Source organism: Sapajus apella, unplaced genomic scaffold (assembly GCF_009761245.1).
Source record: "Sapajus apella isolate SASKATOON/1434 unplaced genomic scaffold, GSC_monkey_1.0 scaffold49, whole genome shotgun sequence".
Lineage (NCBI taxonomy): Eukaryota > Metazoa > Chordata > Mammalia > Primates > Cebidae > Sapajus > Sapajus apella.
Genome location: NW_022436989.1, coordinates 10,141,985 through 10,169,261, shown reverse-complemented (window position 1 = coordinate 10,169,261; position 27,277 = coordinate 10,141,985). Strand labels below are relative to the sequence as shown.

The 27,277-nt window shown below is 37.9% G+C and overlaps 1 protein-coding gene across 12 annotated transcripts in view; it reads left to right on the top strand.

Annotated features, from left to right (window-relative positions):
* Positions 1–27,277, top strand: part of RYR2 (ryanodine receptor 2) — a 784,407-nt gene that overhangs the window by 568,687 nt on the left and 188,443 nt on the right. For all 12 annotated transcript variants that reach the window (XM_032242431.1, XM_032242430.1, XM_032242419.1 and 9 more), the window contains 12 exons: positions 998–1,271; positions 4,224–4,338; positions 5,698–5,830; positions 7,615–7,718; positions 11,933–12,068; positions 12,584–12,770; positions 15,117–15,222; positions 18,130–18,250; positions 21,330–21,499; positions 22,746–22,966; positions 24,258–24,348; positions 27,093–27,233. In XM_032242431.1, coding sequence (XP_032098322.1) covers positions 998–1,271; positions 4,224–4,338; positions 5,698–5,830; positions 7,615–7,718; positions 11,933–12,068; positions 12,584–12,770; positions 15,117–15,222; positions 18,130–18,250; positions 21,330–21,499; positions 22,746–22,966; positions 24,258–24,348; positions 27,093–27,233 — 1,799 coding nt within the window. The remainder of the gene's footprint in view (positions 1–997; positions 1,272–4,223; positions 4,339–5,697; positions 5,831–7,614; positions 7,719–11,932; positions 12,069–12,583; positions 12,771–15,116; positions 15,223–18,129; positions 18,251–21,329; positions 21,500–22,745; positions 22,967–24,257; positions 24,349–27,092; positions 27,234–27,277) is intronic.

The window sequence follows — 27,277 nt, the reverse complement described above, 5'->3', positions numbered from 1 at the left end:
TTTATTTGAAAAGATTTGGGGCCAGGTATTGGTGGCTCATGCCTGTAATCCCAGCACTTCAGGAGGCCAAGGTGTGGATCACGAGGTCAGGAGTTCAAGACCAGCCTGGTCAACATGGTGAAACCCTGCATCTACTAAAAAAAAAATATATATATATATATATATATATATACAAAAATTAGTTGGGCATGGTGGTGGGCACCTGTAATCCCAGCTACCTGGGAGGCTGAGGCAGACAATTACTTGAACCCGAGAAGTGGAGGTTGCAGTGAGCAGAGGTCGCGCCACTGCGATCCAGCCTGTGTGACAGAGAGAGAGACTGTCTCAAAAAATAAATAAATAAATGAAAGAAAAGATTTGAAAGTTTCTATTGCTTTTAAATGTATGTTTCGTGTTGTGTTTCAAGTAATCTTCTATGTGTATAATATCTTTTCACTTTAATATAAATTCACAATCAAGTCTTTTTAAGACATTTTAAATGACAAATATGAATACAATTTTAAGTGAAAACATAATTACATGTGGTCACTAGTGCAAATAACTCGACATAGGAGACAATTAGATAAACAGATTACTTTTTGAATGTCCTTGACTGAACTTTGTAAGGATAAATGATGTCAAGCCTTCTGGGAAGAGAATAATAGAACAAAACAACAAAAGTAATAGGATAGCTTATATTAATGGCCATACCTTCAATTATATATGAATTGCCTATAGTGATTTTGCAAAAGTGATATAACTTTAGCTTTTTTAAATATAAGAATGGGTTTTAAGGAAAGGTTTGTATATTTTTTTATCCTTGCATGATTGTAACTGATCTGTATTGAAATATATATTATCCAATGAAGGTTATTTTCTTCAAAGAATATCTATAGCCTTTTCAAGTCCAGTACAAAGAGAAATACCAATTTGGGGCTACAGGATATGGAGTTGAAATGTCGAACTGATTTGTCTTCTCTTATTTTTCTTTTAAAAAATATCCATAATGACTTTGCAGCCACTCTGCAGCAGCTGATCTCTGAGACCATGGTCCGGTGGGCTCAGGAGTCTGTCATTGAAGACCCCGAGCTGGTGAGGGCCATGTTTGTGTTGCTGCATCGGCAGTATGACGGCATTGGGGGTCTGGTTCGGGCCCTGCCAAAGACCTACACAATAAATGGTGTTTCCGTGGAGGATACCATCAACCTACTGGCATCCCTTGGTCAGATTCGATCCCTGCTGAGTGTGAGAATGGGCAAAGAAGAAGAGAAGCTTATGATTCGTGGATTAGGGTAAATTATTTAACTACTACAACCCTTTGTCTTATAAATATTTTCTTTCTAATATTTTGATGCAAATATATTGTCTGGATTATATGATCATGATGCTAAATTGTTGTTTTTCTAGAGATAGAAACAAAATTAAGCTAAATTAGAAAATTCCTCAGTAATGAAATGTGACTAATTTTACAGTGTGGCACATAGCCAATATCTTTCCGTTTTTTTTCTAAGTCTCATAGTGATCTACAATAATATATAAAATCATAGGACAATAAAAACACATTGATCTATAGATCTATTTGGTGGTTAAACCATTAAAAAAAATTTTAAAACATATTGAAATGCAAGGTGGGTAGTTGGGAAAAATGAGCAAGAAATGATAAGGAAACTTATCAGTACCTACTGGGCCGTGGAAAAAGAAGGGGTAGGGGGAACAACTTTTCTGAGAATTCAGTATCATGAGTTGTGTTTCATGTGGATTTTGGGGTTAAAGTTAATATCCCATGTTCAAGAGTAAGGATAAAACAAAGATGTTTCAGAATATTGACTTACAGTCCCTCATTGAAGGACCTTCTAAAATTTTTATGCTAAATTTTAATATATACATTAGGGAGAAGAAAATGGAATTCAGAGAAAAAGAATGGGATGCAATAAGTTTTTTTGAGTATACTACTGATTTATACCTGTGTAAATCTAAGCAATCATTAATAATTAGCTTGTGTAGTTTAGGAACTTGAAATAAGATAGAAAAATCACCTGTTGGGTAGTGTTCACTACTCAGGTGATGGTATACCTAAAGCCCAGGCTTCTTTTTATTTTACAGTAAAAGCTTAGACTCCACCATGAAAAAATATACGCACGTAAGAAATCTGCATTTGTACCCCCTAAATATCTCAAACATTCAAGAACTTAATTAAAAATAAAGAAAAACTGAGATGGAATCAAGATCATAACAGCGATAAAAATTATATATATTAAGCTATGTGATGTTCTTAAGAAAAATACCTAAACATAAAAATGTAGAGGTCTGGAAGATGGGATGTTAAATGCTGATAAGAAGACAAGTATTTAGCAGAAAAAAGAAAGCTAATGTAGTTACATCGATCTCAGGCAAAAGAGGAGATAAAAATAACTGCTACATGAATAAAATAGAACCAAAGAAACAATAAAATTGATCAAAGACACTTAGAGTTAGTTCTTTGAAAAAGATGAATAAAATAGAATACCAGGTTTTTTCTTTGACAGAACTCAAATATAATCCTGAGGAAAGAAAACAAGTGTATAATGATACAGATTGTTTCATATCATTTCTATACATTTTAACTCAGAAAACAATATTGCATATTGCTCATGGACCTATTCAGTATTTGAAATTATAAAAATGTACTGAAATCTTCATTATCAATTCATTGTAATTGCTGGCACACTGAAAATAAATACACCAATGAGACAGAGAGGGAAATCAGAAGAGCCAACGGAGAAAAGCAAATATTGTAGTCTTTACAATTTTATGAGCATAGGTCTTATTTGAGTACTAACATTTAAATCTAACCCGGGGAAGCCTCTCATAAGAAGTTATCTTAATTAACCAAATGAAAAAGAAAGCCTTCCATGAAATGGAGATCACATTCTTTCACAACAGTAATATGTGCCATTAAAAAATAAATTATCCGTTAGTGATAAAACTCAAAGTGATGTTAAAAAGCAAAATGCTTCTTTTTGGGATATTTGAAATATTTAACACGAGACATTCTTAGTAAATGACAGCCTGACTGTAGGAGGAGAATTATAAATCTATTTAATTACCTAAAACTAAAAGCAAATGAGATTTTAAAATCAAGTTACTTCCGTCAAAGATTTAAATTAATGAGACAATAAAAAGGAAAAAGCTGCCTTTGTTTACCTTAGTTTGTTCTTGCATGAAATAAGACAGACCTATATTAGACCTGGATGTCAAGCTGTTTTTCTGAACTCTGCTGTCTAAAAGCCCTCTTCCTTAAAGATAATAATTACAAAAATCATGCTATCCCACTTTCTTGATATAGTCAGAGTAACTAAAGTTTTGCATTTGACTAAATTAATCAGTGAGTAATTCAATTAAGGAAAACTAATCTGAAGAGAAGTTTCAGTTTTCTTGGAGGTTGTATGTTATATTCTTGCTGTAGATCTGACAAGAAAATGTTTTATAGAAGAGACTCTTGGCATTGATTTGATTTATGTTAAAATAGAAATCAACAGAACTCTTTATTTGCAATGAATGATACTTTCTCCTGAACATTATGACCTTAGGAATTCCTTACACACATATTACAAGAATACGTAATGCAGTAATGATAACGTGAGACATTTTAAGTGTCACCTAATACTGTGTCTTGAAACTGGATGCCCATTTTAGTGAGTTAGATGACTTTTACCTGGACTTCATGTATGCTCAGTTTCTCTTGGAGAATACAGATACCTTAGAGTATTTGATAAAATGACAATATGAATGTAATAAGAAATAACACTCTTGTAATTATACATTCAGTATACAACACTGAATGTAGTACTAATGATAAGCATATATATGAAAAGCAGAGATACTTACATGTGAAGAATTTTTATATAAACATGCTATAACACTAATTCATATTTTTGTACAAAACAAGGTTGGACACATGGTTGGATATCCATAAAATTAAGAAGATGTGTCCAAAATATATTTCATATTAACTAATATTTACATATTTACTATTAATTTTACAGTTAAAAAGAATAGACACTTGTCTACCAGTTTTGGTAAATGATCAATATTTTGAGGAAAACTCAAGTAATTTCATTCATTAACTTTTGTGGCTTATTAAATACTGTGATTGCTTTTGCTTTTTGACTCACATAAATTATTTCTAAAAGAGTTATGAGAATCTTGGGTAACTATTTAAACGATGCTCTGAGCTTTTCCCCATCCTCCATTGTCCTTTCTAGGGATATTATGAATAACAAAGTGTTTTACCAGCACCCTAATCTCATGAGGGCACTGGGGATGCACGAGACTGTGATGGAGGTCATGGTGAACGTCCTTGGAGGTGGCGAGTCCAAGGTAAAGTCATTGGTTTTTGAGATGCTATTTAGTATCATCTCCTGGAGTAGATAGATTGTAGATTCTTAAAGAGAATTTCTTAAATCTTTGTAGGATGACTGTTTTTAAAGGACACTTTTTGAAAAAAACACACAAACGTTAGAGAGGTGAATGTGCTACTCTTTTTCTTCCCTTGAGTTTGATAGAAATTTTCTGTCTTATGCTGTGTAATTTTTTGTCTCCTAAGTTATTTTCCTTTAGGGGATATTTAGAAACCGAAGTGTCTCCTTTAGGGGATATTTAGATACCTAGAAACATAGAAGTTAGCATATATATTAATTTATTTTAAATGTTGAATTGTAAGTCAGTTGTCATCACATTACCAGTCCATGGCACAAGCACGTTCTTCAGACCCAGCCATCCTCCATGCTACAGACATTGGCTGGTTTCACTTAATTTCCAATCCAGATTGAGATTTGATGATAATGCTCTCGAATATATTTGTTATAGAATTCTAAAGTGAACTTTTAAGTGACTACAACTTAATGGTCTCAAAAACTAAATTAGGAGTAGTATCATAAAAAAATTTTATATAATCAGTATAATTTCATAATCTCTGATACGAAAATATATTTTGATTCTTTAAACCTTAGGGGGTATTTTTCACAATATTGAAATAAGCCCACATGTCATATAATCAGTCTATTTACCAGTTAGACCGGCTTAGAAGGCTTTTCATAATATATAGCACTTTATTATAGAAGAACTCCAGAGAGTATCTGGGGTACACTATGGTAATATTTGGTTTCAAGGAAGATGTGTTTGATGGGGTCAAACATGCAGGCCTTCCAATCCAGAAAATCATCTCATGAGGTGCAAATCAGGGACGTTGTAAAACCCTAAAATCAGCAATTCTACTAATATTAATACTGATTAGAACATCCTATTATACGTGCCAAGTACTCAACTATATATTTCTCAGAAATTATCTCAATGAATTCACTCTGCTACCCCTTACCAAAAGTAAGTATTATTATCTATATTATTCCAACATAATCAAAGAGCTTACATAATTTCCCATGGAAGCATAGCTGATAGTGGTGGTAACACATCACCAATGAATCTGCCTGTCACCTTTGAGAATAGGGTAATAAATCAATTTCTAATCTAACTCATTGATGGTAATGAAGTTTCTGAATTAGTGCCAGGTTTATTTTCATTGGCTCAAGGATGAGGTAAATCATTGGAAGACCTTTAGTATCTGAAGTTTGGCACACATGGGCACACAGGGCTTGACGATGTGATTGAGATCTCAGCTTCTGAAGTCAATTTTATAAAGATAATTTGCTTTCAGTAGCTAACGACATGCTTTCTCTGTAGGAAATCACCTTTCCCAAGATGGTGGCCAACTGTTGCCGTTTTCTCTGTTACTTCTGTCGTATAAGTAGGCAGAATCAAAAAGCTATGTTTGATCATCTCAGTTATTTACTGGAAAACAGCAGTGTTGGTCTTGGTAAGTAAATGACTTTTATTTCATCTGTAAGGTTAAAATATTATACATATTACATTTAAAAAGTAAACGTTATGCTGGGCACAGTGGTTCATGCCTGTAATCCCAGCACTTTGGGAGGCTGAGGTGGGCAGATCACAAGGTCAGGAGTTCGGGACCAGCCTGACCAACATTGTGAAACCCTGTCTCTACTAAAAGTACAAAAATTAGCTGGGTGTGGGGCATGCACCTGTAATTCCAGCCACCCAGGAGGCTGAGGCAGGAGAATTGCTTGAACCCAGGAGGCGGAGGTTGCAGTGAGTTGAGATGGTGCCACTGCACTCCAGCCTGGGTGACAGAGTGAGACTCTTATCTCAAAAAAAAAAAAAAAAAGTAAACATTTTATTAAAAAATGGGCAAAGAACTTGAATAGACATTTCAGAAAAGAAGACGTGAAGTTGGCCAATAGGTATATGAAAAAATGCTCAACATCACTAATCATCAGCAGAGTGCAAATAGAAACCACAGTGAGATATCACCTCACACCTGTTAGGATGCCTGTTATTGAAAAGATGAAAGATAGTGAGTGTTGTCAAGGGTGTGGAAAAAAGGGAACGCTTATACATGTTGGTGGGAATGTAAATTACTGCAGCCATTTTGGAAAACATTAAGGAGATTCCTCAAAAAATTAAAAATAAAACTACCGTATGATCTAACAGTTTTACTCCTAGGTATATATCCAAAGGAAATGAAATCAGTATGTCAAAGAGATATCTGTACTTCTGTGTTCATTGCAGCGCCAAGGTATTGAATCAACCTAGGTGTTCATCCATGAATGAATGGATAGGAAAAAGGTGATATATATTCACAATGGAATGCTATTTGGCATTAAGAAAAAAAGGAAATCCTGTCATTTTCAACAACATGGATGAGCCTGGAGGATATTACATTACATGAAATAAGCCAAGTGTAGAGAGACAAATACTGCATGATCTCACTTTCATGTGGACTCTAAAATTAAAGTTGAACTCCTAGAAACAGAGAGTAGAGGCCAGGTGTGATGGCTCATGCCTGTAATCCCAGCACTTTGGGAGGGAGAGGCGGGTGGATCACAAGGTCAGGAGTTCGAGACAAGCTTTGCCAACATAATAAAACCCTGTCTTTACTAAAAATACAAAAATTAGCTGGGCATGGTGGCGCGTGCCTGTAGTCCCAGCTACGTGGGGGGCTGAGTCAGGGGAATTACTTGAATCTAGAAGGTGGAGGTTGCAGTGAGCTGAGATCATGCCACTGCACTCTAACTTGGGAGACAGAGCAAGTCTTCATCTCAAAAAAAAAGAAAAGAAAAAAAGAAACAGAGTAGAATAGTGATTACTAGGTGTGGGGAGGAATGGATGAGGAGATGTTCAAGGATACAAAATTTTGGTTAGGTAGGAGGAATAAGTTCAAAAGCTCTATTACACAGCATGGTGACTATAGTTGATAACAATGTATAATATTCTTTAAAATTGCTGCCAGAGTAGATTTTGAGTGTTTTCACCACACAAAAGCATATGTGAGATAATACATACATCAACTAGCTCAACTGAGTCATTCTGCAAAGTATACATACATTTCAAAACATGTACACAATATATACAATTTTTATCAATGAAAAAATACTTAAAAGTTAAACTTTGTAAACAATGTAGATGAGTACACTATGTATGGTGTTTAGAAATTGAATTTTAAGGGGTAGTGAATTTTTATATGGAGTCTATAGTTACAACACAATCCAGGTTATGTTTCCTCTTCATTTGAATTAACAGCCTCCCCAGCTATGAGAGGTTCCACACCGCTGGATGTGGCCGCAGCTTCGGTGATGGATAATAATGAACTGGCATTAGCTCTGCGTGAGCCAGATCTAGAAAAGGTGAGCAATGTTCCGGCCCTGTGTGTTTGTTTGAATTATGCTTTTTCATAGTTCTTTCTCATTATTTTAAATAGAACTAAGGTTGGTGTAAAAGTCATTGTGGTTTTTGCAATGAAACAGGATGGCCAAAACTGCAATTAATTTTGTACCAACACGTAATGTTATACTGACTGTAGAATTAAAGCATATTATCACTTACATTACACACTATATAATGTTATATATTGTGTTGTATATAATTCTACTATACATTGTATTGTAGTTAAATGTTATGAAGAACAAGAAAAAATTTGAAAAAATGAATCTTCTCTGATCACAAATGTTTTCCTGTGGAACGAGAGCCACCTTTCTGTATCTGTTCTCTTATGTGTTTTTGTCTTTTCATGATATCTGCTATCATTTTTGACTTAATCATACAGTTTCAGTTTTTAAAAAGGTGATTTTGACATCTCGTATGTACATTTTGTGTTACGTATGCTTTATGTTTCCTAGCACAAAGCATCAGTGATATATTAAAACCATGCACTCTAAAGAAATTAAGCCACATAGGTGGCTACCGTTTAGAGAAACTTTCCCTTATTGTAGTTGCAAATAGTATTCTTTTTTAAAATTTTTTTTATGTTTTTGAGATGGAGTCTCACTCTGTTGCCGAGGCTGGAGTGTGTAGTCAGCTCACTGCAAACTCCGCCTCCCAGTGTCAAGTGATTCTCTGGCCTCAGCCTCCTGAGTAACTTGGACAACAGGGGCGTGCCACCACGCCTGGCTAATTTTTTATATTTTTAGTAGAAACGGGGTTTCACCATATTGGCCAGGCTCATCTTGAACTCCTGACCTCATGATCCATCCGCTTCAGCCTCCCACAGTGCTGGGATTACAGGCATGAGCCACTGCGCCTGGCTGTAGTTGCAATAGTATTCTAGGTAGTCACCTGATTTTTTTTCTTGCTCCTCTGGAATCTGTTTTTCCCTTATGAGCCAAAGTGACCCTCTTAAACAGATCATGCCAGTCATCCATCCAGCATTCCCCAAAGGCTTTCTGTCTCACTCCCAGTAAAAGCCGGAGATGTTGCAGTAGCTCCGACGCCATCTGATCCCACAAATCAGCCTGACTTCATCTCCTACAGCTGTCCTGCACTCTTTCTGTGTGCTTCAGCCACACTTGTCTCCTTGCGGTAGCCAGAACATGCCAGCTGTGCTCAGCCTCAGGGCCTTTGCATCTGCTGTTCCAACCATTTGCAATATCCTTACCCAAGACATCATCATGGCTCTTTCTAGGCATTCTCTTAGTCGGTGCTCCTAAGTCACATTCTTGATCAACTCTTCCATGTCCATGCTATGTAAAATGGAAAGCTTACTCTACTTCCTTAAACTTTTCCTGTTTCCTTTCTGCTTTATTTTCAACCATTGGAAATGTATATATTTGTATACACAAATGTACGCTATATACACAAATGTATACTTTTGTTTTATTTATATTTATATAAACATGTTTTAAATAAATATTAAGATAATTATATTTAAAATAAATATATTTAATCAAATTCTATGTAGTTAGGTATTTTAAAAAATTCATCCCCTAGTCTGGGCGTGGTGGCTCACACCTGTCATCCCAGCACTTTGGGAGGCCAAGGCGGGAGATCACCTGAGGTTGGGAGTTCGAGACCAGCTTGACCAACATGGTGAAACCCTGTCTCTACTAAAAATACGAAATTAGCCAGGCATGGTGGCACATGCCTGTAATCCCAGCTATTTGGGGGGCTGAGGCAGGAGAATCACTTGAACCTGGGAGGTGGAGGTTACGGTGAGCTAAGATTGCACCATTGTACTCCAGCCTGAGCAACAAGAGCAAAACTCTGCCCCCCCCTCAAAAAAAAAATTATCCCCTACTAAAATGTCAAGCCAGGGAGGTCAGAGTGGTTTTTTTCTGTTATTAACCATTTTGTCCCAGCTTTAGACAACAGCTTCGGCACTGGGCAGACAGTACATGGCTGGTGAAGACATGAAAGAGTGAAATGCTTCCCCAAATTGTCCAGATGTACCAGTCCAGGATCACAGAGTCTTGCATCTCTGGTACACCTCAGGACATGTTTCCCGCATATGTCGCTAAAATCTTTTAATCTGCCCACTCGTTAGAATGGCTTATATTAAAGAAGCTGACAATATCAAATGTTGAGGAGGACAAGGAGCAGCTAAAACTCTTATACTTCTCTTTTGATGAGTAGTGGTACAGTCAGCATGGAAAGAAGTTTGGCAGATACTCAACAAGTTAAACATACACATACCATAAATTATATGCCTAGCATTTCCACTGCTAAGAATTTACCCAATAGAAAGGAAAATATATGTCCACACAAAAATTTGGGCATGAATGTTTATAACAGTTGTATTCATCATAGTCAAAAACTGCAAACAACTTGAATACCTATCATCAATGTATTAGTTGATAAATAACACTGTGATATCCCCATATATGGTGAAATGTCATTCCATAATAAAAAAGAATGAAGTACTGACACATGCTACAATGTGAATGAATCTCAAAATCATATGCTAAGTGAAAGAAGCCAAGCACAGAAAGATATATACAGCATGGTTACATGTACCAGTGTTCTAGAGGCTGAGATGGGTGGATCACGAGGTCAGGAGATCAAGACCATCCTGGCTAACATGATAAAACCCCATCTCTACTAAAAAATACGAAAAAAAAAAAAAAATAGCCGGGTGTGGTGGCAGACACCTGTAATCCCACCTACTTGAGAGGCTGAGGCAGGAGAATCGCTTGAACCCAGGAGACAGAGGTTGCAGTGAGCTGAGATTACGCCACTGTGCTCAACCTGGGTGACAGAGCTGGACTCTATCTCAAAAAAAAAAAAAGACAAGAAAGAAAAGAAAATGCAAGCTAAATTGTAGTGTAGAACTAGGTGGGAGAAAGGAACTGCCAAGGGGCCGGGGACTTCTGAGGAGTAATGGAAATGTTCTGCCTCTGGATTATGATATGTTTTCACAGATGTCTACATCTTTCAAAGCTCATTGAATTTACACGTCAAATAAATGATTTTATGGACCTCATTTCTCTTATTCCACTATAGTTGATATAAATCATTTTTAGCTGTATTACTTGTTTCTTTTTGAAACTGATTTCGCTTGAGCTGGATATAACTCCCTTTGCTTGATAAGTTGCTCTTCTAAGAGCCTCACTTCCATTGATAATGACTTCTTTAGGGATTTCTTTTAAAACTGAATTTCTTATGAAATATTGTAGAGAACGAGCATTCATATACAACAAAAGTATTTTAAGAGGAAAAGCCAGGCAAAAATATTTCCTGTGCTAATTTCATCAATACTGAAAAGTGGGTCATCTTATTAGAAATTTCCTGGACACTGAAACCTTGGCTTAAAAAGCAAGAGTAACTTGCCGAAAATGAGGTGTCCAGTAAATGCTGTGCATCTGATTGGAACCAAGGATATTTGACTGTGATCTTATGTTTTTCCCTCTTTATGTATTCTCTCATACCTGTTTCCCCGTTAAATTGATATATACTTTGGAAACAGTTTATCTCTTTAAAATGTCTTTGCCTCTCAGATAGATCTTTTGATATCTTGGGTGGAGTCAGTTTTTACATTGCACCAGAGGTCATTAGACTTTTTTGCCATCTATGACTTTGGTCGATAAGGGCCTCAAATTAGATGCTATAAAATTCAGAATATTTTTCTTTCATAGTTTTACACATAATTTTGCAGCTCCTGGCCCACCCAGGCAGACGTGCTTGCCCTGTCTAAGACAGTAATCCCGGGTGGATGTACACAGCAGGCACTGCGAGGTGAAGCTGCTGCTTTATTGTCTCCAATGTGTTTAAGGAGACAGTGCAAATAAAACAGCAACTGGAGCCAATACGTGAGTCTTGAGCCCCAGACAGATGCATCTGTGGCGTTTATCAAAATGAATGTCTGCTTAGATAGAGTTTTAAAAAACAAAGCTTATAGCAGGATCATAAATATTTTTATTATGATGCCACTTTATGACAATATTTAAATATTTCTAAAGTCTAAGGTCCTACTAAAGGTAATTCAAGTGAATTATCATGAGATTAAAAAGAACTTGCAAAAATGCATTTGTTTAAAAGCATCCTTTGAGGATGTCATTTACCGTATCCAATGTAAGCATCTAATGACTTCATCCAAGGGATAACCCTTTGTTAATCATGTTGTTTGCAGGTGGTTCGTTATTTGGCTGGTTGTGGACTGCAAAGTTGCCAGATGCTGGTGTCTAAGGGTTATCCAGACATTGGGTGGAATCCAGTGGAAGGAGAGAGATATCTTGACTTTCTTAGATTTGCTGTCTTCTGTAATGGTAGGACTTGATTGCTTGAGGTCTTTTGGGTTATTATTAAAACTACTTATAGACATGTATATATAATAAGGATTTGTCCCAGCACTTTCATGAAGGAAGTATTAGTAAAGAAATCACATATTTTATAATCAATAGGGTATTTTCCACAGTAATCACTTATAATACAGTATTTGTTTATATAGTTCCTTCATTGTTTAAATTTTTTAGGCACCAAAGTTCTCATAAATTTTTTATTTTGAATTCTAATAATAGTTTGGATAATGACATTATCCTCTAATAATAACAAGTTAGTGCAAATCAATAGTTTATGCCTCCATAATGCTTTCTGAAAATGAATGTAAGAAAATAAATTTACCGTGTCTTGTATACCTAAAGCTGGTAATTTGGGTTACATTTTGGCTTTATGAGTCTATTGTTGGTTATTCTTCTAAATAGGAAATGATTAGTATAACATTATTTGTTCAGAACATCCATGTCATCGTATTTGTTTACTTATCTTCTCTATTCCACTTTAGGGGAGAGTGTGGAAGAAAATGCAAATGTTGTGGTGAGATTGCTCATTCGGAGGCCTGAGTGCTTTGGTCCTGCTTTGAGAGGAGAAGGTGGGAATGGTCTTCTTGCAGCAATGGAGGAAGCCATCAAGATTGCTGAGGATCCTTCCCGAGATGGTCCTTCACCCAACAGCGGATCCAGCAAAACACTGTAGGTCTAATATATACACCCTCACGAGTGATCCATACTATTTAATGTGAAATTTTACAAAATACATTCTGCGTCCTGTGAATTGAATTGCAATATAACTTGTGGTACTGAAGATTTCTCTCTTTGCAAATATAATGTCTGAGGATTGGAAGAAGGAATGGAATTTGCTGCTGGAATAGTTTGAATGAACAAAGAGAGCTGAAGAAGATTGTGTAAATTTAGCAGAGAGAAATTTAGGTTGTAAGAGATGCATCTTACGAATTTTCCCAGGGGAGCTAGGACAAAGTGAGTTGTTCTAAATGATACAAGGTGAACCTTGGGGATTGGACTGGAGTTTAGTGGGAAGGTAGTTAGAATGAGGTTTTATGATTAGAGACCTTTCGCAAATGAAAGGGAGACTTGACTAAACTGGTGTGATGGTAAAATCTAGAAAAGGTGTCACTCTGAGGAGTATAATGCTTGGTTAAGGTATAGGAGACAGATACGGGAAGCAGTTACTATCCTACATTTATCTGTAGGTGTATGTTGTTAATACTAGATTCCAGTAATGGACATAAGTAAATCCAGGGGTGACGTTTGTCTATTTAAGTGAATGTCATCCTGGGGGTCATGTACCCACAGTGCTAGTGCCTCTGGTGAAGATATAACGTAGGGCTTTATTGAGGCACATTTCTGAACAAAAAAGCAATAGAGGGCACTCAGTTCTGCAAACTCTTTTTCTTTTACATATAAACTAGACATAAATATTCCATATACACCATGGCCAGATTTGCAGACTGGGAGCACTCCTCCAGCAAGAATGAGTACTCCCAACACACACACACACACACACACACACACACACACACACCCACCCACCCACCCACACACACACCCACCATGCTACATGCAGATCAGTTACCCGTGAAGGAACCAGGAAGCTCTTAGGTTCTCTCAGTAGTAGAAAATATATCCAGAGACCTCTGGCCAAGGACCACACTAGCAAGGGTGCACCTGAGGGCCTCACAGACAGCTCTGTATACCCAGGAGTGAGGTTGTCATTCAAGGCCTCACTGTCACTCTGTAGACTGCTGTATTCAGTGGAGGCAGCTGTCTGCTGAGTTACCAAGGAGGAAGGATGTGAGCCTCCAGGACAATTCCTGATTTGGCTCTCAACAGCAAGAGAATATGTAATTATGTTTTCCCTACAGAGACGGGGAGGGAGATATATTGGATTCTTTGGTGGGGGTTGCAGGAGGTTGAGTAGTTGTTACAGAGGTAGGTAAGCAACTGCAATAACATTTATAAAGTACTCACTCTGGGCAAAGCACTGTACTGGATGCCTTACCTGTGACCTTATGTGACATGTTTGTCACCCTTTCTCTACGTGTATGCCATTTATTGACATAGTCTAACCTCATATGTCCTTCTGTCAATTATTTTCTTTGTTAATGCACTACCTCTAGAAAGGAAAAGAACCCATCAGATGAATAATTCCTCCTTTTCCCTTCAGAGGGATCTTAATACTAAAATTTCCACAGATGTGTTCTTGGTGATACAATCTCAAGTCTGATCTTTTTCCAGTTGTTATTTCCCCTTAAAAATGTCAAGGTTAGGCCGGGCGCGGTGGCTCACACCTGTAATCCCAGCACTTTGGGAGGCCGAGGCGGGTGGATCACGAGGTCAAGAGATCAAGACCATCCTGGTCAACACAGTGAAACCCCGTCTCTACTAAAAATACAAAAAATCAGCTGGGCATGGTGGTGCATGCCTGTAATCCCAGCTACTCAGGAGGCTGAGGCAGGAGAATTGCCTGAACCTAGGAGGCGGAGGTTGCGGTGAGCTGAGATCACACCATTGCACTCCAGCCTGGGTAACAAGAGCGAAACTCCGTCTCAAAAAAAAAAAAAAAAATGTCAAGGTTGGCCAGGTGCGGTGGCTCATGCCTGTTATCCCAGCATTTTAGGAGACCGAGGTGGGTGGATCACGAGGTCCAGAGTTCAAGACCAGCATGACCAACATGATGAAACCCCATCTCTATAAAATACAAAATATGGTGACTGTGGTGGTGTGAGCCTATAATCTCAGCTACTCAGGATTCTGAGGCAGGAGAATCACTTGAATCCTGGAGGCAGAGGTTGCAGTGTGCCAAGATCATGTCCCTGGACTCCAGCCTGGGTGACAGAGTGAGACTCCGTCTGGAAAAAAAAAAAAAAAAAAGTCAAGCTCTGCATTTACAACATATATGAAACGTATCAGAAGAATAATGTGTTACCTCGTAGTCCCTTTCCTCAGAGAGATATGTAATAAACATGAAATGTCAGTTATCCCATTTGCTTTCTCTTTCTTTTAAAACATCCATGAAAGTGATACGGAGGAGGAGGAGGATGACACTATCCACATGGGGAACGCCATCATGACCTTCTATGCAGCTTTAATTGACCTCTTAGGACGCTGTGCTCCTGAGATGCATGTGAGTGCCTGGGGATTTGGGGACAGCAATCCTGATTTCTCTACCTTAAGACGTCTATAGCTGGCAAAGAGTATAACAGCAACCAAAACCGATAATCTTCATGCTCCATCAAAAATAATAGCTGCAGTCTAATTGCTGAACAAGTGTTTGTTTAGTTGGAAATGTCTTGTTGGTTGTAAAAATTAGTAATGGGATTTCAGTGCAAGTCATTAATAGAATACTTAGTTACTCATATATCTCTGAAACTCATACAGCCTCCCACATCATAAGAAGAAAACAACATATTTTCTCTATGCAATTTCCTCTCCTGTTACAGCGCATGCAGAAAGCAACTGCTCCTACGCAAAGTCATTTTCTTTTGTGTTTTTAGCTTGATGTGTTTGCCACTGGTTTACAGGAAAGTGAGGGGGAAGGTGTAGGGGGTGGATATGAGGAGCTATTTAGACCATATAGTGTTTCCTGTCCTCCCCACTTCCCCTTCCTCCCCTCCCCTCCCCTCCCCTCTTCATTTCTTTCTTTTTTTTTTTTTTTTTTTTTGAGATGAAGTCTCACTCTGTTGCCCAGGCTGGAGTGCAGTGGCACGATCTTGGCTCACTGCAACCTCTGCCTCCCAGGCTCAGGCAATTCTCCTGCCTCAGCCTCCTGAGTAGCTGGGATTACAGGCATGTATCACCACGCCCAGCTAATTTTTGTATTTTTAGTAGAGACGGGGTTTCACTATGTTGGTCAGGCTGGTCTCGAACTCCTGACCTCGTGATCCACCCGCCTCAGCTTCCGAAAGTGCTGGGATTACAGGCGTGAGCCACCGCGCCCGGCCCATTTCTTTCCTTTTTAATTGAGGCAAGGTCTTGCTCTGTCTTGTCTCACTGCAACCTCCGCCTCCTGGATTCAAGCAATTCTCCTGCCTCAGCCTCCTGAGTAGCTGGGACTACAGGCCCACGCCACCCCGCCTGGCTAATTTTTGTATTTTTAGTAGAGACTGGGTTTTGCCATATTAGCCAGGCTGATCTGGAACTCCTGACCTCAAGTGATCCATCCACCTCAGCCTGCCAAAGTGCTGGGATTACAGGTGTGAGCCACCACACCCAGCCTAGATGAGTGTTTTCTGAAACTTTTTGACCTAGATTAGTCTTTTCTGAAACTTTTAATGAAATTAAAGTTTCATGGAATAATACTTTTACTCTGTAATATATTCTGATATTTTGTTCTTTATTTTATTGTAGTTGATTCCGTGTTATTCTATTATAAGCATTTAAAAAAAAATCCTAGCCAAGGCCCAACACATCTTTTATGAGAAACAAACCCAGTGTTTGAAACACACTGAGTGGTGCTGGGGTAGTAAAGAACTGCAGGTATATTCCTAAATTGGGATGAACGTGAAGCCAGGGCTTTCTTACGAAGCGTCTTTCTTCCTACCCTTATTGTCTATATTCGCTTTGGTTTGGGTTGGGTTTTTGTTTGTTTGGTTGGTTGGTTGGTTTAGGTTTTTCATACCCAGAGGTTAAAACTTCCCGGATGTACTCTTTTGTTGTGAACAGCGAGGAATCACAGGATAGAGAAATGTTAGAATGTTAGAAAACTGGAGTTTGATTTTTATCAAAACCTAAACTTTGCTTCTGGTAAGATTTTTTCATCTTAGTAAATGGAAACAGACTTAAAAATTTGTATACTTGGCTGGGCGCAGTGGCTCAAGCCTATAATCCCAGCACTTTGGGAGGCCGAGGCGGGTGGATCACGAGGTCAAGAGATCGAGACCATCCTGGTCAACATGGTGAAACCCCGTCTCTACTAAAAATACAAAAAATTAGCTGGGCATGGTGGCGCGTGCCTGTAATCCCAGCTACTCAGGAGGCTGAGGCAGGAGAACTGCCTGAACCCAGGAGGCGGAGGTTGCGGTGAGCCGAGATCGTGCCATTGCACTCCAGCCTGGGTAACGAGTGAAACTCCGTCTCAAAAAAAAAAAAAAAAAAAAAAATTTGTATACTAGAGGTGATTGCTGACAAAAAAAAGAAAAAAACTTGCTCACAATATTTGTTCTTTTTCCCATCTCAGAAAAAAAAAATCAGAGAAACAAAGAGGAAGTATACTAACACATAGAAGTTTTCCTTCTGTTATATTAATGGGGGTGAAACTAAGTGAAGTAATAAGGGGCCAACCTTGGTATTTCTGAAATTTATGCATCTTCGCAACTATTATTTGAGGCCTCCTATGTGCCAGAAATTGTGCTTAAGTTTCACACCCTGTAACAAGGTAAACAGATGCCCATCCCGGCTCTGCAGGCCTAATGGGTCCTAAAGACTCACTGGGATTCTTGACTGTGTCTTCATCCACAGTCATCTTGGGGACTTCATGTCAGTCTGAAAGAACAGTTAGGATTTATGTTCATCATTTCCTCCACATTATAAATTCAGCCTTGGGAAAAAATCAGGGTGGAAGGCATGGATATGCAATTCATTTCTTAGCACAAAGCAAGAAAGAAGCTAATTTGGCCATAAATATTAGTATATGTTGAGTCTAATGATAATTCTTTTTTCTTTTATTACTGCTCATGTTATTGATAGGTATTTACATGTAATTTTGGAAGGTAAACTTTCATAAGCGTGTCAGATGGTCAGTATATTTTAACAGTCCCCCTAAAGGATAAAAACTATTGTTCTAATGGATGAACCAACTGGCTTAGACCATAGTATAAGTAATTTGGTGCATGCTGAAGTCAGTGACAACTGTGTGAGCAAGTAAATATCTGCAGGTAAGCCAGAAACTGTTTCTGAGAGAGGTGTAACTTTTACGTATACTGATCAGAAAATGATTTTGGACTTGGATTCCCATACTTCAGATTTCCTAGACGGAATTGTAACACTGATGTCACAAAGTTATTCTCATGTTCTTTTCTTCACCCCCGTATAGTTGATTCATGCTGGTAAGGGAGAAGCCATCCGAATTAGGTCTATTTTGAGATCCCTCATTCCCTTGGGAGATTTGGTGGGAGTTATCAGCATCGCTTTTCAGATGCCAACAGTAGCCAAAGGTAAGGCCAACTTCAGTACGTCCTAATTCAGTAAGATGTTGGATGACATCGTGTTCTAAAGAATGTTATCGGTACTCAACATCCTCTCCACTTCCTGAAGTATGTCTATACTACTTACATTTCTTTTTTTTAAAAGCTATAAAGTGTTTATTTTATACTTTTTCCGTTGTTTTTAAAGCTGTATTTGCATTGAGATTGTAATTTTCTTTGATATGACATTTCAGACAGCTTCTAGAGAAGCAGAAATATGCACCGCCATCCCCCCCGTCTTACGTGACACCCTGCTATCCTTGGTCCTATGCTCTGCTGTCTTTCTTGACCGCAGTTCCTTAGTTCACGCATTTTGATAGTTTTCATTGTCACTTTCTTGTAATGCTTTTCTATTAAAAGTAATGATGATGGCTTTTGACTTAGAGATTTAAATGTCCCCTCTCTGTTGAAAGGAGTGTTCTTTTTATGAGTAAGGAGGATTTTTTATTTTAATTTATTTTCAACCCCATTTTGCAGATAAGGAGAAAATTTTTTAAAAGTTAAAGAAATTATTGAAGACAACTTTAAAGACACATTAAATCCCAAATTATAGTTTGTTTTTACTTTATCAAATGTGTTTTTTTGTTTTCAATACTTTACTGAATATTTATACATAAATCATTTACATGAAGGACTTCTAATTGTAGAACAAAATATAGTTAGGAGCCGGGCACAGTGGCTCATGCCTGTAATCCTAGCACTTTGGGAGGCCAGGGCAGGTAGATCACCTGAGTTCAGGAGTTCAAGACCAACCTGGCCAACATGGTGAAACCCCGTCCCTACTAAAAATACAAATTAGCCAGGCATGGTGGCACGCACCTGTAGTCTTAGCTACTCAGGAGACTGAGGCAGGAGAATGGCTTGAACCCGGAAGGCGGAGGTTGCAGTGAGCTGAGATCACACCGCTGCATTCCAGCAAGAGCAGCAGAGTGAGACTCCATCTCAATTTTTTTTTTTTTTTTTTGGCTGCTTTCCTTTTGTGGAGAAGGTAGCCAGAAACCTGTAGGTTTTTATATCACCATAGCTGTTCATTTAACTTTATGTGGCTATGCATTCACTGCAAAGCTTAAACCACCAGCATTTCTTTCTCCATTTCAATGACAATTAAATTGGTCTATAAGCATCACCCAGTAGCAGTAATAATGGTTATTATACGTTCTATATTTAGTATGTGACTTTTGTCTCTAGAGAATGATATTTTCCCTTCTCAGGATTAGCTAAGGCCTTCCTCAGACATTTTTAATATATTTATTTCAGAGCTAGAGTATGCCTCAGAATAATAATGGGAGAAGGAAGGCTTCAGAAAACTTGAAGGACAAGCACAGAATCCTGCAGCTCTTGGCCCGGGCAGATTTGGCCACCCTGTCTGAGGCAGTGATTGTGGGTGGATGTATACAGCAGGCACTGCGGGTAATCGCAGGTGGATATACACAGCAGGCACTGTGGGGTGAAGCTGCTGCTTTATTGTCTCCAGTGTGTTTGAGGAGATGGTGCAAATAAAACAGCAACTGGACGCAATCCCTGAGTCTTGAGTCCCAGGCAGATGCATTTGTGGCATTCATTAAACTCAGTGTCTGCTTGGATTGAGTTTAAAAAGTAAAGCATATAAAGCAGGATCAGTGACTTCCTTTCCTTTTCCCTGGGCACAGCTATGCTTTAAGATAATAGAATGCCATACATTTAAATTCCTTTTAAATGTGATGTTTAGGAGAATTGAAATTGAATTGTATATAGAGTTTTAATTGAAAATTATAGCATGCTGATTTGACACTAAGGTTAAGTCAGCTTTGGCTGGATTTTAAATCCAATTTTAGTTGGTTTAAATACCACTTTGTCAGTTACTAGGTATATGACCTTGGACCGGTTGCTTAACTTCTGTAACAGCTAGTTTTCGTCATTCATTGAGAGTCATAATAGCAGCTTCAGAGTTGGGTTGTGGGAATTGTGTAAGATCATGTCAGCAGTGTTCTAGTGCAGTGCCTAACAACAGCACAACACATCAGAACTGTTATTCTTATAATGGAAGGAAGGGAATGTGTTAGTTATATTAGGTGTTATTATAATTACAAGGAATGAAAACTACCAGGAATTTTCCTTTCATCTAGTTTCCTTTAGAACATTATTTGTTTATTTTCATGATTCACATATAAAATTTGTTCATTGACTATACGTGAAAACAGAAAAGTTGTCACTTCATTCATCCAGTTCATTCAGGATGATTATGGTCATGTGTCATCTTTCTCTGAGTTCTTATTTCTTTGATGTTGTATCCATTTGAAAAATTCTGTGCTGTTATTTGTAGAATCATACAGTGTGTGATCAGCACCAGTTTGGCATAATTATTATATGGTCAAACAGAAAGTAAATCCATTCTTCAGTACTCGAAATTGACACATAATCCCATGATTTCTCATATCAATGGTCCCCTGTTAGGGAACCTATGGAGTTATATAAAGAATTCACTAATCTATATAGGCATAAAACTTTGACTATTGATAGAGAAAACAATATGACCCTCAAATGTGTGTTAAATGCTGGTAGGATTAATGGAACATATTTCACATGAAATCCACACTGGTTTTACAGTGTCATTTCACCATTTGGTTATTGTTCTAAGCCATGAAATGAAAATATACCAAGATTGTCACATAAGGGTAGATGAGCTGTATTAATATTTAAAAGAGACTTGCTTAGAAAAGAGTGAACATCCTCACTTTACATTTTAACTTTCCTCAGTTTCACTTGGAGTTTCAGAAAGTAGATTTTGGATGCCTGTTTTTTTCTCCTGAATACCTAACAATGCCATGTCTTGTATCATGTATGCAGTTAACAGTTAGATGCGTATATAATATTTAAATGACCTTGGCTTTAAATTACACTGCCTTATTTTCTCAGCAGACTCCCATAATAGCTTGAGGGTAGTCCAAAAACAGAAAACCATTTCATTGAAAACTTTATGTAAAACGTAAGAAGTCTAGAAAGCAGCCATTTGTAATCTATCCCGTATATAGCACAGCCATTGACACCAAAATTCACTTCTCTCTTTTAGATGGGAATGTGGTGGAACCTGACATGTCTGCGGGGTTTTGCCCAGATCACAAGGCAGCCATGGTTTTATTCCTTGACAGGGTCTATGGAATTGAGGTTCAAGACTTCCTCCTCCATCTTCTTGAGGTTGGCTTTCTGCCAGATCTCCGGGCAGCTGCTTCTTTAGATACGGTGAGATTGGAGCAACTGACTTCCTCCTCCCTTGACTCTCCACTCTGTGCCTTATGATGTTCTTATATATATATCCATTCATTAATTTATTGACAATGAATGTTTATTGAGTACCTGTTATATTTTCAGGTAAACCATGGGTAAACAGAAAATAAGCTAGACCCTTTTTCTCAAGGAATTCACTGAATAAACTGACAGCCTCAAGAAACTGCCCACTGACCAAAAAGATTATGATAAGAATTCTGATCAGGTGCTATGGGATTCAATAAGAGGTTCACATAATGCTCATTTGGAGGTCACAGTGACTCCTGTTAACTTCTGTTCAGCATCAACCTCTAAATTGGCCTAAACAATTATGCTTCTCCATAAAAGCAGTTAAAGAATTTAGATGATTTCATGGACATTGTTGAGTCATTATCCTCTTGGTATCTTCCTTTGTTAAGGTACACATGGGCTGAAGTCTGTTCTGTATGTTAGGCGGCCCACATGGAGAATCTGCCATTATCAGCATCAATACTCTGCTCTTTGAAACACTGTGGAATAAGCTGGAGTTCTAAATGTTATAAAAGCTATACCGCTATACACATCTAATACCTACTTTCATGTACTCATTAATTTTATCAATTAAACGTGCCTTTTTGATTTTAAAACACATTAGGACTTCGGCTGACAATAGCCCCTTCATGAAATATATGAGAGCAGAATCACAAAAATGAAATGAAAATTTCTTTTTTCTTTGTTTCATATATTCACATGAAATGCTGGACCTAAATAGTAAGATGATAAAATAGTAATACAGTCAGGTTTTGATTATTGGTGCTGACAGACACAAGAAGAAGAAATATGAATAATAAAGAGAATTGAGAAAGAATGTATGCCTATGAGATCTATTGTGAAAATAAGCTCCTCTTTTTCCCTAGCAAAGTAAAGTACACCTGTGATATTATTGTCTTCTTACATTGATCCTACCATTGATATTTAATGATAGAATCTGAATCTCTGTTAATCTTTTTGAGGAGACAGGTATCATTTCATTCATTTTTATCTATGAACAATTGATAGTTGATTGTTTTTAGTGATAAAAATCATATGAACCACATTTAAAGATATAGCTAAAGAATACATTTCCATTTTTCATAGTGCTGTCATTTTCTAGATAGTGAAATTATATGTACTCATGTTAATCCCTTTGAAAGTTATCTACTGCCAAACACAAATGGCCTTCTGCTCTCTGATTCTTTTTCAGGCTGCTTTGAGTGCTACAGACATGGCCTTGGCCCTCAATCGGTACCTTTGCACAGCCGTCTTGCCATTGTTAACGAGATGTGCTCCTCTGTTTGCTGGCACAGAGCACCATGCTTCTCTCATTGACTCATTACTTCACACCGTGTATAGACTTTCTAAGGGCTGCTCGCTGACCAAAGCTCAGCGGGATTCCATAGAAGTTTGTTTACTCTCTATTTGTGGGTAAGTGGATAACAAATTTTATGCCAGCTTCTTTTTTAAGGAACAGAATTTACAATGTGGCCTTTGACGAATTATTTGGAATGTTGGAAACATTTTCTATACCACAAATTTAATTCATTTTAGGTAGTCCCATATACTGAGGAATGAGTCTTCTCTGAGGGATCTTGTTCCAGTCAGGTTCCAGAGTGTTCCTCCAAGCCTCCCTAGGGTATCCAGCTGTTGGATATAGGTTTTGACTAGCTACAGATTACTATTCTGGGTGATGGGAGTGGGGAGTGATTGTGTCCGGTGTCCTTGGCCACCTTAGGTGAGGTGATTAGATCTCCCCTTTGGACTGTGTTTGGTAATTGACCTCCTCTTCTAGAAGAGAAAGGAAAAAAGAACTTCTTAAATATAAAATATGATACAGCGTAATATTAAAACCATATTTACGTGTGGCAACGATGAAGGCTGAGAACCATTCCCTGTAAGTAGCAGTGCTAGAATGTCTTACTATGAAAACTAGAAACATCTCCCCTGATGAAGTTTTGATTGTGAAAGTGATAGCTTCTCAAGCCTCTAGAGAGGTCATGGCTCCTTTCTGACTGCTCAGAAACTCTTGGAGGTGCAGCCAGCAGCCTGGCAGTCCCTGGGGGAAGGGCAAGTTTTCACCCATGGGCGAGTGTCTGAGTTGAGAGCCAGATGGCACTGACGGAGGTGGAAAATCAGAAGAGTAATTCTTTACCTTCCCTAATCTAAGATTATTTAAAATTGAACCAAAATGCCTATCTCACAGATTTTCCAAGTATTAAATGAGGTAAAACACTTGCTGTTACCCGACACAGTAGATGTTCACCGCGTATTCGTTTTCTCTCCCTTCCTTCTCTGGCAAATTTGCTGTCTCAGCCATTTTTTCCTCCTTACGGTTCCAATATTCCCTCTTTTTGCTTCTTACCATCCATTGGAATGAGGGAAGGGACATTTACTAAAATTAATGGAGGAAAGTCTTAGGAAACAGTGGGGTCTGCATTTGGGAGTGGTTAGGAAAGGAAGGAGCAGAACAGAAACACCTTCCGTAGTGAAGAAGGGGTGGTCTTCAGATCCGGGGGGGATAGAGATGAGTGGGAAAATCTAACCTTACATAGAATTAAGGAACGAAGTGGCTAATCTTTGGACAAAGAACACCTAATTAATACCATCTGAAGAGAGGTATTCAAGTCAAGTCCTTGGCTTTTATACTTCATTCTAATGAATGATATACTTAGTTTGGACGTATTTCTCGGCATTATTAAAATTAGCTTTGTTCCAACAGACAGTTGAGACCTTCTATGATGCAGCACTTACTAAGAAGATTAGTATTTGATGTTCCATTATTAAATGAACACGCAAAGATGCCTCTTAAAGTAAGTATAGGAAATGTTTGTAGATATTTGGTTACTGGTTCCTCTGACTATTTTTTATTTTAACATGTACATTTCTTAGATATATTGTGTTTGATGCTGGGAAATTTCTCCCAATTATTGAAATGGACATAGAAGTTATAGGAATGTATACATCAACTTGAGATAAGCAAGTTCTATAAGATTATAGAAATCTTAACATTGATTTCCATGGAAACAATGGAAATAAAAGGACCACAAGGAAAAGATATTCTGAAGCTAAAAACACGATAATAAGCCTGGCCTAAAATATGATTAGAAACCTTGAAGGATGAAGACTAGGCTTTATATATGACATTTTTTCTAAGTTAATAATCACATGACAGGTTCCAAATGTCACTTCACAGGGTTCAAAGATAACCTCTCTGTATATGCAGTTATAATTTGTTACACAGTATTTAAAAATCGCTGATTTTTTTTCAATCATTTTGTTTGGGATCAAGTCTCCTTCTGTCTTACTGACTTGGGAATGTTTTCTTGTCCTTTAGTATCCTAATCTAGGCTCAGAATATAGTGTTTACATCAAAGTTATATGGTAATGTGATGGAATTTTTTTTTTTTTTTTTTTTTTTTTTTTGAGAGAGTCTTGCTGTGTCGCCAGGCGCCAGGCTGGAGTGCAGTGGCGCAATCTCGGCTCACTGCAACCTCAGCCTCCCGGTTCAAGCAATTCTCCTGCCTCAGCCTCCCCAGTAGCTGGGACTACAGGCGTGCAACACCACACCCAGCTAATTTTTGTATTTTTTAGTAGAGACGGGGTTTCACCATGTTGGCCAGGATAGTGTCAATCTCTTGACCTCATGATCTGCCCGTCTCGGCCTCCCAACGTGCTGGGATTACAGGCGTGAGCCACCGCGCCCAGCTGGATTTTTTTAATAGATGACCACTCTGCAATGCCATCTAGTAGCATTATTTTTTCCCCAGTGGCTCCCCAGTACTAGTGCTGAAGAAGTATGAGCTATAAAGCAGTCTATATGGAGCGGTTACAGTACGCATCCTGGATATTTAGCAAAAGTAATCTTTCTTTATGGAAATTGACTTTGGTTTAATAAATCTAGATACATTACTGAATTAGGTAAAATAAATTATACCCTTGCTAAAAATCCTATTTTTTATGTTTTTTATTGTCTAGCATAGTCCTTGTCTTGCAAAATTTTTTGATACAAATGAGCTGGAAAATTTGTGAAAAAAGATACCGTCTCATGCTGTTATCTTTATGCAATAAAACTCTTTTACATTAGAGATATGTCAGTGTTAAATCAAGCAAATTAGATCTCACTGTTTCATCATTTGTGACTCCTAAATTGTGTGGATGTCTGGACGTGTTCATTTTTTTTGTAACTGGAAGGGAAAGTAAATGAGTTTTAATATTTTAACAGTAAGACATATAGCCTACTTTAATAATACCAATTCTTAGAATTTATTTTCTTCCTTAGATATAGGAAACAGTCCAAATGCTTGTAGTCATACAGATCATTTTATTAATTTGACAAATATAGATCAAGAATAAATTATCCAAAAAACTACCAAGTAATTGAAAGATTCTGTGTTTGTCTTTGACCTTCCAGTTTAGTCCTAAACAAACAATATGCATAGGTGAAGATGTAAGAAGCAATGCAGACAATCAGTAAAGTAATAAATTACATCCATAGCCTCCAAAGAAACATAGACAAAGAAGTGATCCAGGTAGAGCAGTTTTGGAACTTTACTTGGAGAAGTAAGTTCCAAGAAGAAGGAGCAAAAAGAATCACAGACGTATATTCCTTTACTGTGGTTCTGGGTCATCCTGAAATCAGTCCCTTCATTTTACACATGGATTCCAAGATATTAATAACAGTTCATAAAATGATAAGCAAATGATTATTGTAGAACTCAGGGATACATAGACATCCAAACAACCTCATAAAGAATGCTGTTCAAGATACAGTTATTTGTAAAATTGGGTGTTTGCTTCTCATGTAGCAATCAGTGTTAAATTTGAAAGACACGTAGTGTATTAGTCTAGGTGCTCAAGAGGGACAGAACAGAACTAACAGGGTAGGTGTATATATGAAGGGGAGTTTATTAAGGAGTATTGACTCACACAATCACAAGGTGAAGTCCCACAATAGACTGTCTGCAAGCTGAGGGCAAGGAAGCCAGTCTGTCCCAAACCTCAAAAGTAGGGAAGCCAACAGTGCTGCCTTCAGTCTGTAGCTGAGGGACTTTGATCCCTGGCAAATCTCTGGTATAAATCCAAGAGTCCAAAAGCTGAAGAAGTTGCAGTCTGATGTTTGAGGGCAGAAAGCACCCAGCACGGGAGGAAGATGAAGGACGGAAGACTCAGCAAGTCAAGTCCTTCCACATTCCTCTGCCTGCCTTTATCCTAGCTGTGTTGACAGCTAATTAGATGGTGCCCACCAGATTGAGGGTGGGTCTGCCTCTCCTGTCCACTGACTCAAATGTTAATCTCCTTTGGCAATACCCTCACAGACACACCCAGGAAAAATACTTTGCATCCTTCAGTTCAGTCAAGTTGACCCTCAATATTAGCCATCACTTGTAGTATATAGGGTGATTGTATTCTCTGAGATAATTCATATGGGATTGAGCAATTTCACTTCAGTTGACCTTATAATGTAGCATTAGAGTGCCATGTGAGGAAAAATGAAAACAAATTGATATAAAAGGTCTTGATAGCTCGTTGCTTTTATAACTGTTTTCCCACATAGCTGCTGACAAATCACTATGAAAGATGCTGGAAATATTACTGCCTGCCTGGAGGGTGGGGAAACTTTGGTGCTGCCTCAGAAGAAGAACTTCATTTATCAAGAAAGTTGTTCTGGGGCATTTTTGATGCCCTGTCTCAAAAGGTAATTTAGTGTTTTGTGGGTTGGTTTGTATCAATAAAATGGTA